The sequence below is a fragment of the Ascaphus truei genome, chromosome 13 (assembly GCF_040206685.1).
Source record: "Ascaphus truei isolate aAscTru1 chromosome 13, aAscTru1.hap1, whole genome shotgun sequence".
Taxonomy (NCBI): Eukaryota; Metazoa; Chordata; class Amphibia; order Anura; family Ascaphidae; genus Ascaphus; species Ascaphus truei.
Genome location: NC_134495.1, coordinates 41053609 through 41068459, shown reverse-complemented (window position 1 = coordinate 41068459; position 14851 = coordinate 41053609). Strand labels below are relative to the sequence as shown.

General features: G+C 42.7%; 1 protein-coding gene across 1 annotated transcript in view; it reads left to right on the top strand.

Annotated features, from left to right (window-relative positions):
* LOC142464645 (uncharacterized) overlaps nt 1-14851 on the top strand; it is a 755558-nt gene that overhangs the window by 201841 nt on the left and 538866 nt on the right. Inside the window, 1 exon segment of the mRNA XM_075568010.1 lies at nt 8695-8708. Within this exon segment, the coding sequence (XP_075424125.1) occupies nt 8695-8708 (14 nt within the window).

The window sequence follows — 14851 nt, the reverse complement described above, 5'->3', positions numbered from 1 at the left end:
TTCCGGGCGAGAAGCAGAGTCGTCTAAGAGCAAAGGAGACAGTGACCCGTGGATTTCAGAGGCGGCAGCGTCATCAGATGGAACCGGAGAAGATGGGGGTGGAGAAGACGGGCTGAAGATTTCCGGGATTTCCGGGACAGCTACAGCAGAGTCGTCAAAGCATATATGAGGAAGTGGTCTGCGGATTCGATGGGATGGCTGCCATTCGTTTTGTGTAGAGAGCGTATTACCGTATATCTTCTTCACATAATAAGGCTGACGTCTAAGAAAACCCTTAGCCTTTGGGGTCAGCAGAATGTTTTCTTTATTGGCCTTAGCCTGTCGCTTTGCCTTGGCGTGGAAATGGCTGCTGCCTTTCTCTTTTTCAGCGTGACAGGCACAGCAGAGGTGAGAGTGTTCTTGCGTCCATAGAACCGGGGATGCTCCATGGAAGCAGGTGGCACAATGCAGTACAGTATCTGGACAAGGACAAGCTCAGATAAAGATCAGCGAGTGGTGGGCTATGCAAAGTGTGTGACTTTTATGCATGGCGGCCAGGTACAGGTGTTGAAAGTGGGTGTACTCTAATGTGAGTCATTAACGTATAAATACACCATCCATTTTGTGGATTCACTGCACATAGAATACACATCGACTAAACATCGAATATACATTCTTGTGTTTGTATTTCTTTCTACTCGCAGCAATGCCCGTTAAAAAGATTTCCAAGGATCTCAGCATGAGAATTAAGGAGATGTACACGACCGGACACCGAATTGCAGATATCCAGCGCTGGTTAGCTACTTCTGGCCTCATTGTGCCAGCAGCCACCGTGAGCTATCATGCATACGGAAAAAACAGAGACCGCAAAAAGGCACCAAGGGTAACTAACGCGTAAGTATATTTATAAAACTTAACCAAAAAAAAATATATAGAAAACTGTACTGTACATCTACAGTACAGTTCTGTATCTACTATAAAACTGTACTGTACATCTACAGTACAGTTCTGTATCTACTGTAATACTGTTGTTATTTCTGTTGATTTATATTACAACATATTTATACTGTAGTACAGCTGTATACATTTTTTGTATATTTCAATTAATCTTACAATGGTATCTCTAGGATGTATATTTATATTTATAGTACTACAGTATATATATTTAGTCTATTTATATTTATAGTACAACAGTATATATATTTAGTCTATTTATATTTATAGTACAACAGTATATATATTTTGTCTATTTGTATTTAGAGCACAGCTGTATACATTTTTTGTATATTTCAATTAATCTTACAACGGTATCTCTAGGATGTATATTTATATTTATAGTACAACAGTATATATATTTAGTCTATTTATATTTATAGTACAACAGTATATATATTTTGTCTATTTATATTTATAGCACAGCTGTATACATTTTTTGTATATTTCAATTAATCTTACAACGGTATACAGTATCTAGGATGTATATTTATATTTTTAGTACAACACAACAGTATACATTTTTTGTATATTACAACATTACATTTATATACATTTTATATTGCTGCATATTAATAAAACAATATAATTTCTTTACATTGTAGAGAGACAACTCTTCTGGTGGACAAAATAAGTGAGGAGAATGATGAGAGGAGTGCATTAAGGGTTAAAAACACTCTGCAGGAAAAGCACAATCTGTCTGTATCCGAGAGCAGCATAAAGAAGATGAGACGCAGCATTGGATGGAAATATGGACGTGTGAGGTTAGTACTGGACAGTACAGGAGGTAAAAGTGTTGTTTAGCAAACTGTACTGCACTGTACCACTAAAAAATTTTATTCCTTGTCATTACAGAGCGTACCCCATGATACGGGACGCAAACAAAATCAAAAGAGTGCTCCAGGCCCAAGCATGGATCGACAGCGGGGAGACTTTCCAGGATTGCATCTTCACTGATGAGTCTACTGTGTCGCTGGAGAGATTTGCAAGATTTGCGTTCCACATAAAAGGTCGCTTATCTTTGAAGCCGCGGCCAAAACACCCTGTGAAGCTGCATGTGTGGGGTGCCATCTCTAGGCGTGGACCGGGATGCATTGTCATCTTTGAAGGTAAAATTTATCAAATATAATGTCGCCTAATGCACTGTACTTGACTAGTCTTGCCTTACCGTATACACTGTACTGTACTATTGTGCAGTTTTTTGAGCACTTTTCTTTTCTTGCTATAGGAATCATGAATAAAGCTTACTTCCAAGACAACATTGTGCCCGAGATAGTGCAATACATCACACGCGACTTCCCCAATGGTCACCGCTTCTACCAGGACAATGATCCCAAGCACACCGCGTCAACGGCGCATATCCTTGAGCGCGGCATCAACTGGGTGAAGACGTCAGTGGAGTAAGTGCAGTAGACCGTGTCCCATTTTTTTCCCCACTGTTTTTAGCTCTTAAACCAATTGTCCTTTCTTTCCAATGACAGATCGCCAGACTTCAATCCGATCGAAATGGTCTTGCATCAGCTGAAGGACCATATCCGGAAAGTGGTGAAACCCTCCAAAAAGGACGAGTTGTTGAAAGGCATACTGAGTTTTTGGAGCGATGTACTCACCGTGGAACGCTGCAATAAATATATAGACCATATTGCCACTGTGTTGCCCATTGTCATCGCGCGTAATGGGTAAGCATCAGGAAAGTAGTACAGTGCTGTAGTATTATAAGTACAGTATGATACAGGTAAGTATGGCACAGATTTTTTCTTTCCCAATAGTCAGAGTATACAGTAGTTCCAGTATACAGTACAGCAGACTAGTTTGACAGTACTACAGTAACTGCCTACTAACTGCTCCATTTTTTTCTTTCCAGAGAAAGCTGCACCAGCCACCTACAGTAGTTCTGCCATAATACAGTACGCACATACAGTACAGTACAGTACAGTAACTGAAATAAGTTTTTGTTTTCTTGTCGTTCCAGGAAAAAGGGTGGCCTAGGGGGAGGTGGGGGCATTGTGTCCTGTCAAATCTGCGTGTACAGTCAAATGTACAGTATATAAACAGCAGTAATGATGTACACAAAACCTCTCCTCTCTCAATGAACTACTGTACTGCAGACAGAATGAGGAAAAGATAAAGAAGGAAAAATAATATTACTATACAGTATATACAGTAGTATATATATATATTACTGTATACAGTACATTACAGTACTGTACAGTATATAGTACTAAATCATATTCTTATAAATGTGCATTACTCATGTTTCCCCATGTTTTACAAATGTAAAGAACTTAATAAAGACTGCATTATGTATTATTCTCTGGAGGTGTGTGGCTGAAATAGTTAGCAGCACTGTAATTTCAAAAGACAGTTCATCATAAAAATTATTTAATAAAGGATGCAGTGTGTATTATTGTGTGTTGATGGCTATAATTGCCGTGCACTTGAAATGTTTCAACATTGTACAGTATTTGTAAATAAATGTTTTTGTACTGACTCCACCAATAAAAGAACATGTTATACTTATATATTTATATATATATATTTTTAAAGATATTAAAGAATGTACTGTATTTAATTTAAAACACGTGACTGTAAACCATACTGGCTGACACTGTATTTCAGCAGGGTGTGAAAACATGTATCAGTTTACGCTACATTCTCACAGTGCTGTGCACATCACAGTCAGATTTACATTTCAAATTCGAGAGATAGCTCCTTAGATAATACTGTATAACAAAATACAGAGTAACAAATGTCGAGGCTTGCTGCACTGATTTTTTACTGCCTGGTCGCGTAATTGTCGTAGGAACTAGGGAAATTGGCGTGGGAACTAGGTCAATTGGTGTGGGAACTTCTGTTCTAGGGCACCTAGAGATAAAATTATTTTTGCCCCCAGATGTTAGGAACCCCCTCACTTTATCCCAACAGGGTCCCAGCAGTAATGGCGGCGAGAAAGGGTCACGCCGGCGAGGAGGGTCCTAGCATTGAGCGTAATGGCGGAGAAAGCTTTGAACCGGCTAAGTCAGAATGAGCAGAAACCTGGAACCCACAAGTCCGGTTGTGTTCAACCAAGAGAGCCAATATTCGGTCACCATGTAGTCCTAGTTGCGGCAGGATTGCATGGCAAATTGCGACCCTCTCGTGGCAACAGAACGCAGTCAGGGTAATGTTAAAGTTCAGGTTTCTGCCATTGACATGCATGGCAGAAAAAAAGCCACTTTGGTAATGTGCTTTTAAAATGTCTTTTTGGATCTCCGGTTCCGGGGGTCGTGCAAAGCTGATATTTTGCCACTATGGCAAGGGTCCTTCCGCATGAGGACCAGGCGACTTTCAACCCGCTCAGACCCACAGAACAGGTTATTTTACATTATACTTATATATATATATTTTTAAAGATATTAAAGAATGTACTGTATTTCATTTAAAACACGTAACTGTAAACCATACTGGCTGACACTGTATTTCATCAGGGTGTGAAAACATGTATCAGATTAAGCTACATTCTCACAGTGCTGTGCACATCACAGTCAGATTTACATTTCAAATTCGAGAGGGGATTTTCCAAAGCAGGCCTCTAAGGGTTGGGGGAGGGGGATGGTGTGATTACACGCAGGCATACTGAGCATTTGAAGCTGGGCTAGGGGAGGGAGGATTAGTAACACAATGGCAATACCCAGAAAGGTTAACGACCCAGTAGTGAGAGGGGGGTGGGGGGTTGTTGTCAGGATAGTGTGAGTCAGACCATTGACGCTTGGCTAGGGAGGGATTAAAAACTCTGGAGGTGTGTGGCTGAAATAGTTAGCAGCAAGCACTGTAATTTCAAAAGGCAGTTCATCATAATAATTGGATGAATAAACCCCCAAAGACAAGCCCCAAATACAGCACATAAAAAGCAAGTCACTTTAACTCCCTGTGCCCCATGCACCAAAAATAAACAGATTTTATACACAGTACAGTATATATACTATATACTATATATAGTATATATATATACTATATATATACTATATACTATATACTGTATTATAAATTAATATTCATAGTGTAAACGTCCATTTATCAGGTATCTCCATGTTTTACAACTGTTTTGTAAAAGTTTCTCCGAATTCAATGTGGCAGAAGAATTTAATAAAGGCTGCAGTACTGTATGTATTATTGTGTGTTAATGGTTATAACGGCTGTGCACTTGAAATGTTTCAACATTGTACAGTATTTGTAAATAAAGGTTTTTGTACTCCACCAATAAAAGAACATGATTATCTCCCATTGTTTCCATTTGCTCCTTTGTCAGTGTAACAAATGTAGAGACTTACTGCATTGTTTTTTTACTGCCAGACCTCACAGCCGCAAGATCCGCAACATTGTAAAATAAGAGCAATGAGCGCGCAATTGGCGTAGGAACTAGGGAAATTGGCGTGGGAACTAGGTCAATTGGCGTGGGAACTTATGTTCTAGGGCACCTATAAATAAAATTATTTTTGCCCCCAGATGTTAGGAACCCCCTCACTTGACCCCAACAGGGTCCCAGCAGTAATGGCGATGAGAAAGGGTCACGCCGGCGAGGAGAGTCCTAGCATTGAGCGTAATGGCGGAGAAAGCTTTGAACCGGCTAAGTCAGAATGAGCAGAAACCTGGAACCCACAAGTCCGGTTGTGTTCAACCCAGAGGGCCCATATTCGGTCACCATGTAGTCCTAGTTGCGGCAGGATTGCATGGCAAATTGCGACCCTCTCGTGGCAACAGAACGGAGTCAGGGTGATGTTAAAGTTCAGGTTTCTGCCATTGACTTGCATGGCAGAAAAAAAGCCACTTTGGTAATGTGCTTTTAAAATGTCTTTTTGGATCTCCGGTTCCGGGGGTCGTGCAAAGCTGATATTTTGCCACCATTGGCAAGGGTCCTTCCGCATGAGGACCAGGCGACTTTCAACCCGCTCAGACACACAGAATGGGTTATTTTACATTATACTTATATATTTTTTTATTTAAAGATATTAAAGAATGTACTGTATTTAATTTAAAACACGTGACTGTAAACCATACTGACTGACACATGTTTTCACACCCTGATGAAATACAGTATCAGTTTACGCTAAATTCTCACAGTGCTGTGCACATCACAGTCAGATTTACATTTCAAATTCGAGAGGGGATTTTCCAAAGCAGGCCTCTAAGGGTTGGGGGAGGGGGATGGTGTGATTACACGCAGGCGTACTGAGCGTTTGAAGCTGGGCTAGGGGAGGGAGGATTAGTAACACAATGGCAATACCCAGAAAGGTTAACGACCTAGTAGTGAGAGGGGGGTGGGGGGTTGTTGTCAGGATAGTGTGAGTCAGACCATTGACGCTTGGCTAGGGAGGGATTAAATACTCTGGAGGTGTGTGGCTGAAATAGTTAGCAGCAAGCACTGTAATTTCAAAAGGCAGTTCATCATAATAATTGGATGAATAAACCACCAAAGACAAGCCCCAAATACAGCACATAAAAAGCAAGTCACTTTAACTCCCTGTGCCCCATGCACCAAAAACAAACAGATTTTATACACAGTACAGTATATATACTATATATAATATTCATAGTGTAAACGTCCATTTATCAGGTATCTCCATGTTTTACAAATGTTTTGTAAAAGTTTCTCCGAATTCAATGTGGCAGAAGAATTTAATAAAGGCTGCAGTACTGTATGTATTATTGTGTGTTAATGGTTATAACGGCTGTGCACTTGAAATGTTTCAACATTGTACAGTATTTGTAAATAAAGGTTTTTGTACTCCACCAATAAAAGAACATGATTATCTCCCATTGTTTCCATTTGCTCCTTTGTCAGTGTAACAAATGTAGAGACTTACTGCATTGTTTTTTTACTGCCAGACCTCACAGCCGCAAGATCCGCAACATTGTAAAATAAGAGCAATGAGCGCGCAATTGGCGTAGGAACTAGGGAAATTGGCGTGGGAACTAGGTCAATTGGCGTGGGAACTTCTGTTCTAGGGCACCTATAAATAAAATTATTTTTGCCCCCAGATGTTAGGAACCCCCTCACTTGACCCCAACAGGGTCCCAGCAGTAATGGCGGCAAGAAAGGGTCACGCCGGCGAGCAGGGTCCTAGCATTGAGCGTAATGGCGGAGAAAGCTTTGAACCGGCTAAGTCAGAATGAGCAGAAACCTGGAACCCACAAGTCCGGTTGTGTTCAACCCAGAGGGCCCATATTCGGTCACCATGTAGTCCTAGTTGCGGCAGGATTGCATGGCAAATTGCGACCCTCTCGTGGCAACAGAACGGAGTCAGGGTAATGTTAAAGTTCAGGTTTCTGCCATTGACTTGCATGGCAGAAAAAAAGCCACTTTGGTAATGTGCTTTTAAAATGTCTTTTTGGATCTCCGGTTCCGGGGGTCGTGCAAAGCTGATATTTTGCCACTATGGCAAGGGTCCTTCCGCATGAGGACCAGGCGACTTTCAACCCACTCAGACACACAGAACGGGTTATTTTACATTATATTCGCGCAATTGGCGTGGGAACTACTTAGGGCCTCGGTCAAGTTCACGGACAATTGGCGTGGGAACTTCTGTTCTAGGGCACCTATAAATAAAATTATTTTTGCCCCCAGATGTTAGGAACCCCCTCACTTCACCCCAACAGGGTCCGAGCATGTACAGTACTGTATTTTAAAATAAATTAAATATGCAATTTTACTATTACTGCGGGCGCACAGATTGTGTAGGTTGAACCGCGAAGGTATTAGACTTCAAACACAACAGCTCGCAAATGCCCCCATGCGTTTTTACACGGCATTGCAGTATTGCAGCCAGCGGGAATAAAATGCTTAAATCACAGCCGGGAAAGTAACGCAATGCACTCCGGCCGAAAACGATACAAAACCGAACATCACCGGGATATATCCAAATTTGCGGTACTAGCCGAGTTAGAATAAAGTTGGTCGCCACTGTAAGTCTCTTGGATCGCTCAGAGTTCGATCCTTAAGAGGGGGTACTGTAACGATGCGTGGAACACGCCCCCTGCGGTGTGTCCCTTCCTTACCTGTTTACTTCTGATCACCGCCCTCTAGCTGCGAGTCAAGATCCTGTGTCTTTATGGATTCTGAAGCAAGCAACACCATCTTGCTTTCTGGCAAACCCTGCCCTCTTCCTCCTGACAGGAAGTAAGCCTCTCTTTGACTTTCTCTCTGCTATTAGTCTTTTGCTACCAGCCCTGGTGCCTGCTGGTACTCATCGCATACTGTTCCTGCCTGGACCTCCTTGGGACCTTTACTTCTCCTGTGGATTCCGGAAGACTGGGACAGTCACTCTTATACTACTGAGGTTAGTTTACCGTCGGGTAGTGTAGGTACCTGCTTAGTAGCGTTCACCTTGATGTGGCAGCAGGCTTATAATTCCTTGGCCAATGGATTAGACTAAGAACCCTTATGTTATGGTTAGTTCCGCTGCACCTTGCTGTTTTTGTTACTATGCCTTTAAGATGTCTGGACGTTCTCCAAGAAGCAATTCCCTTCTCTGGATGTTACCGTGTGCTCTGGACTCTATGCCCATGTTCATGTTCCTTGTTTCCTGAGACCGGCTGTTAGTGTCACGCAGCGGTCTGTTCCTGTCTCCTGTGCTGAAGCGGAGTACTCTCCTTGTTGACTTCAGCTCCCTGTTTCCTGAGGCCGGCTGCTAGTGTCACGCAGCGGTCTGTTCCTGTTCCATGTTTCCTGGTTTCCGTTTCCAGACTCCTGTGCTGAAGTGTTGGCTTCCCACAACCCCCGCATTGGTGCCTGAGAACACGCGCACTCCCGCTCTGCTGTCAGAGCATGCGCGCACATGCAGCTGGACCAGTCGTGTCTCTGAGCTTGGCTCCGCACCTCCGGACGCGTTGCACATTCTCCTGCACACAGCGTGGTCACGTGACTATGTGCGCCGATCCCCAGCTGCATGCAACTCACTCCCTTTATATCCCCTGCGGCGTCCCCACCTCGCTAGCGGGTCCTTCCCCCTTTCCCTGCGCTTGTGAGGAGAGCACAAGCGTGACAATAACTAACCATCTTTCTACAGGCCCGGCAACGCCATACCACACTCCGGGCACGCCCTCACTGCTGTGGGTGCGTGGTAAAACCCTTCCCACCTCAGTACTGGGGACTGGCCAGGTCTGCGGGCATACAGGCGTGACATTATGCAGAGCCCAACAAATGCAGACCCCCCTGAGGTGGGCCAAGGTGTTTCTTTGGAACATTTACAATTTGTGAGCAACCAGCTGACCACTGTTTACCAGCAACTGGCAAACTTCTCTATCCAGGAAACTCCAGTGGCTCCATCACCCCCTGTCCCTATGACTTATGGTAATGCTGGACCCCGTATTCCACCTCCCAACCGGTATGATTGGGACCCTCTCGCTTGTCGCGGATTTCTAAACCAATACAAGGTGCAATTCGAAATGTCTCCCTCTCTGTTCCCTACCGGCCGTTCTAAGGTGGCTTACATTTACGCCTTACTCACCGGCGACGCCCTCGCTTGGGCTTCTCCCCTCTGGGAACATAAGACTGAATTAACCCAAGACTATCTTAAATTTAGGCGTGAATTCCAGCAAGTGTTTGACATTACTGCACGACGGGAGACTGGCACATTTTCTCTTTTTCACATCTCACAGGCTCGAAGATCCGCTGCCAAGTACGCGATTGAGTTCCGTACTCTCGCCGCGGAGACCCAATGGAATGATGAGGCACTCGCCGCCGCATACCGGCAGGGTCTCTCTGACACTTTGAAGGATGATCTCGCAACTCATGCCCGGCCTTCCTCTCTGGAGGAACTTATTACTCTTAGTATACGAATGGACCAACGCACCCAGGAACGATTTAAGAGGGGCAGGTTTGTCTAATGACCTCAATATAACCACTGGATGAGAGAGATAACATGTCCTTCCACACCACAGTCTGGTATTAAATATAACCTTTGTCAGGTAGATCACAGCTCCCAGGAGATCTCACTGTTTGATGCCCCTACTGTATGTTAGACTAAAACAAAAAGGAATGATCTTGTAACACTGTAATAACAAATGCTTTCACACATTCTGTATATTAATAGCTGGGTACAGTATCTGCTTTCCTGTAATTAGTAACATGCAGATAATAAGATGGCCACTAGGGGCAGCTGTGTCCTCACAGGAAAATAGAATCTCAGCACGTTCTGTTATCTGTGGGTGGGGAACCTTCCCTTGGAACTGGTGATGCTCTGACCGAGGTAATAGTGCCAACTTTCTGCAGAGGTCCAGGATGGAAAGTCCTATAAAGATGCCCATCTATACTGAGGTCAGCATATTCAGTGATCCAGGTGCTTAGATAAATCTGTGCTCACAATATACCTGAGTGAATGAGAAGCTGATACACTGTTTCATATTGTGTTTTTGGTAAAGCGAGTAACAGCAGTTTGTATTAAAAAGACTGTGCTCACCCCCTCCCATTTCTGTACAATTAAGACACACAAAAGTGGGGTTTCTAAATACAAATTCCTCATTCTTCATGTTGGGGGAGTATCCATTTCAAACAATCCAGGAGGAGCATATATGGGAAACAAAAGAACAAACAGTGCAAAATTTAAGTGCAGACGTCTTGATAAAGAGATTAATGATGAGATGTAATCTTGGCTCTAATGGTATGTCTACTCACAAGATGTCAGTGGTAAAAATGCGATTAGCAGATAGGGCTGCTACCCAATAGGAAATGATGGTGTGTGGGATTCCCTCCAGGCACGTCTCGTCAATGCGGTGATGGTATATGTAGAGGAGAAAAACAGCACTACATAGCGCGATCTGATATATAATACTTTATGTAAAAAAATAGGTATATAAAATGTGCACTTACAATGTGCTAGATTAAAACACGCATTTGTCACAATAAATGTGAGTATAATGGGTACACCGCAGCTCTCACCGCCTCCCCTTGGTACTCCGGAGCTCCTTCGCCTGCACTTCGAGATCCCAGCTCCTCTCTGTGCGTCCTTTTGGACTAGTGAGGGACCCGTAGCTTCCCAATCTTCAGAGCCGTGATGTCACACGCACGGGGGGACGCACAGAGAGGAGCTGGGATCTCAAAGTGCAGGCGAAGGAGCTCCGGAGTACCAAGGGGAGGCGGTGAGAGCTGCGGTGTGCCCACTATACTCACATTTATTGTGACAAATGCGTGTTTTAATCTAGCACATTGTAAGTGCACATTTTATATACCTATTTTTTTACATAAAGTATTATATATCAGATCGCGCTATGTAGTGCTGTTTTTCTCTCTCATATATACCATCACCGCATTGACGAGACGTGCCTGGAGGGAATCCCACACACCATCATTTCCTATTGGGTAGCAGCCCTATCTGCTAATCGCATTTTTACCACTGACATCTTGTGAGTAGACATAGCATTAGAGCCAAGATTACATCTCATCATTAATCTCTTTAGCAAGACGTCTGCACTTAAATTTTGCACTGTTTGTTCTTTTGCTTCCCATATATGCTCCTCCTGGATTGTTTGAAATATATCATACTTCTTGGAACCCATGAAACAGGTCCCACCAGAGGGTTTGAGCAGGGTTATTTATTATCTGTTTGTATTTTGGTTTAATATTGAGCACATATTGCTAATTGCACTTGGTATTTGCACGTAGTATCATTTAATTATATTTTAAGTAGTTAGTGCCTTTTATCACTATTATTCACAATACACTGGGGGAGTATCCATCCCATCTGTGCACATACAACATTGAATCATTAATCAAATAGAAACACTGGATGGCGCTCTAACACTCTTACTCAGTGCTTAATACAGCGTATAAATACCAGTGATAAATGAGTATATAAACCAATAATAAATTGTGCGTTTATAAATAGTGATGTGAAATCAATAAACGTGAATATATAGATGTACAATATAATAACAATACACCACCACGTGCTGATGTGAAAATATAATAATAAGAGGCTAACAAACATCTTCTCAACCCTTATTATAGACTGTCTCAGAGTCTTATCGCACACAAATTCCTCCATATCCCAGGGGAGCGATGTAGTCAGCCATAAAAAGAAAACACAATATATAGTGCAATAATGCTACAACAGTGAAGGTGAGAAAAATAAAAAAGGAGGCTCCAAAATTCCTACTCACACTTGAGTAGTAATAAAGTAGCACAAATCCAGTCATTGGCAGTGGTTACTGGATTCACGATATGATAGATTCAGCAGATCTCAAAATTAGAAAGATCCACATGCCATAGTGCAGATCACTCAAAAGTATAAAAACTATGATAATCACAAATGAAGGCTTACAGTGTGGCAATCAATCAAAGGCACAGTAAGTGTATGGTATAAGCTTCTGGCAAGTCGCCGCTCCACCACGCTGCCCGCATCCGCTCGGCTCGGGTGACGTCACGCCAGGTCTTCAGGAAACACCCTCCGGGACTGCCAGGGGAAACCTCAGGGATGCCTCTCAGCCAAGATCACGCCGCATGTGCTACTTTACTACTACTCAAGTGTGAGTAGGAATTTTGGAGCCCCCTTTTTTATTTTTTCCCATTCACTGTTTTTTCTTTTTATGGCTGACTACATTGAAGCATTAATAACCAGTGAGAGAGGAATAAAGTGCATTGTGTGGTGTCTCATTAATGAGAAGGTTCTCGCTGCTCTTATAACTCTGAGCCCTATAATGAGGTGAATATGCAAAGTGTAACACCCCACATCCTGTTTAAATGCTGTGAAACCTCTTCTGGGGGCACAGAGATCTCACCGTCCCACAGAGGAGAAGCTGAAAAGAGGGGACTTTCTGTGTCACTTTACACAGAAAGTAACATGGATTCTTTGTATGAATATTTCCTCCTCTTATTGATCCTGCCATGTAAGGAATATCCAAAAAAAACACTAGATGGCGATCTACTCCACCACAGACAGTGATTAGATCAAATAATGCATACAAAAATGCTATATCTAAGTGAAAAATATTATAAAAAGTGTACAGTGAAAAACAAATTATGTTAACTATAATAAACAGTGATAAATACTATTACCAGTGAATAAAAGGCAAAAAACAACTTATCACTTGACCCCGAAAAAAGACTGTTCCAAAAGTCTTGCAGAAATGGTGTGGATGAAGTTCCAGGGGAGCGTCGCCAAGTGCCCAAAAAACGAGAAAAAGTGGATAGTGTAATACTGTAAATCAGTGTAAAACAAATGTATACTAGACAAAATTCCTACTCACAAAAGTAGCAGGAACATGAGCTTGTGAATCAAATGTAAACTCTGTGATGTAGCCCCTTCCGGAGGTTTGGTATATGGGTCAGCACATCTTAAGAAAGCAAAAAAACAGCCATAGTGTAGATAAAAATGCAATTTATAAAATATAAAAGACAATTGGAGGTTTACGGCTTTACGAGGCAAAACAGCATTGGGAATCGAGTCTCTGCTATAGCATGGCTCTTCTCATGCAGTCTTCTTGCAACCGGCATCCGCGAACGTCACTTCCGGAATGTGACGTCACCGCTCGCCGGAACTGCATACCATGGAGGTTCCCTGGCTTCTTTCCTCTCCCAAGATGGCGGAGAAAGCCCGACAAAGTCATGGACTCACCCCCCCGCAAGCCCTAAACAACCACCGTTGGGGCTAATACCCCCTTCACCCTCCCCCACTACCCACAATAAAAAAAATCACATACAGCAGCTGCCCAAAAAAAAAAAAAAAAATCTAAATAAATAAATGAATAAATGAATATAAATAAATACATTTGAAATACATTTTTATTTATAGTGTAGATGTGCAGGGGGTCTCCGGAGCTCAACCGCGCTGGTTTCAAGTCGGGGGACCCCCTGCTCCCCGAGATACAGCCCCCTTCATGAGGTGCCGGTATCCCTCTGCGTTTCAAGGTCCCGATCACGTGACCACGGCCTGTAAACCAAGCAGAGGGATACCGGCACCCCCTAAAGGGGCCTGTATCTCGGGGAGCAGGGAGTCCCCGGACCTAAAACCACAGCGGTTCTGCTCCGGAGACCCTCTTCACATGTACAGTATAAATAAAACACACACATCAATAAAGAATCGTTCTTTACCTTAGCGGCTATGTGCTATGGTAACGAAGCAGCATTTCTGTATTTTTAATAATATTGTACAGTGAGCAGGGGGTTCCCTGAGCCAGAAATTAATGCTCAGGGGGCACCTTGCTCCTGCACAATATTATTAAAAATACAGAAATGCTGCTTCATGACCATAGCGTATAGCCGCTAAGGCAATGTAGGGTTAAGGCAGAATAAACAATAAATACATTAAATACATATTTTTAATGTGTGTGTTAAACCTCCCTGCCTTCACTGTAATCTATGTAAAAAACCCTCCCCCTATTGTCTGTTTTAAACCTCCCTGCCTTCACTGTAATCTATGTAAAAAACCCTCCCCCTATTGTGTGTGTTAAGCTTCCCTGCCTTCACTGTAATCTATGTAAAAAACCCTCCCCCTATTGTGTCTGTTAAACTTCCCTGCTTTGACTAATTTGTGTAAGACCCCCTCCCCCTATTGTGTCAGTTAAATCTCCCTGGCCTGTGTTTCTGTGAGTGCAGTGTACTGTATGTAAATGTGGGGAGGGGAATCCCGTGTAAATAACCACACCCACACCCACTAACCACTACCCACCTGCACATGGCCCCTCCGCTGCTGCAAAACAGAGACAAAAATTAAAACATACAAAGTAATGTCCCCTAACCCCTTAATCACCATAGCGGTTATTAACCGTTTTAAAAGCTTGATTTGATGTGTTTTAAATTAATTTGTCTATGCTGCTATGCTTTATTGTGTGTTTAAAGTATTTTTAAATTAGATAGATATAATCCTTGGTATTGTATTGTGTGTTTGAGGGAGGTCAGGGATAG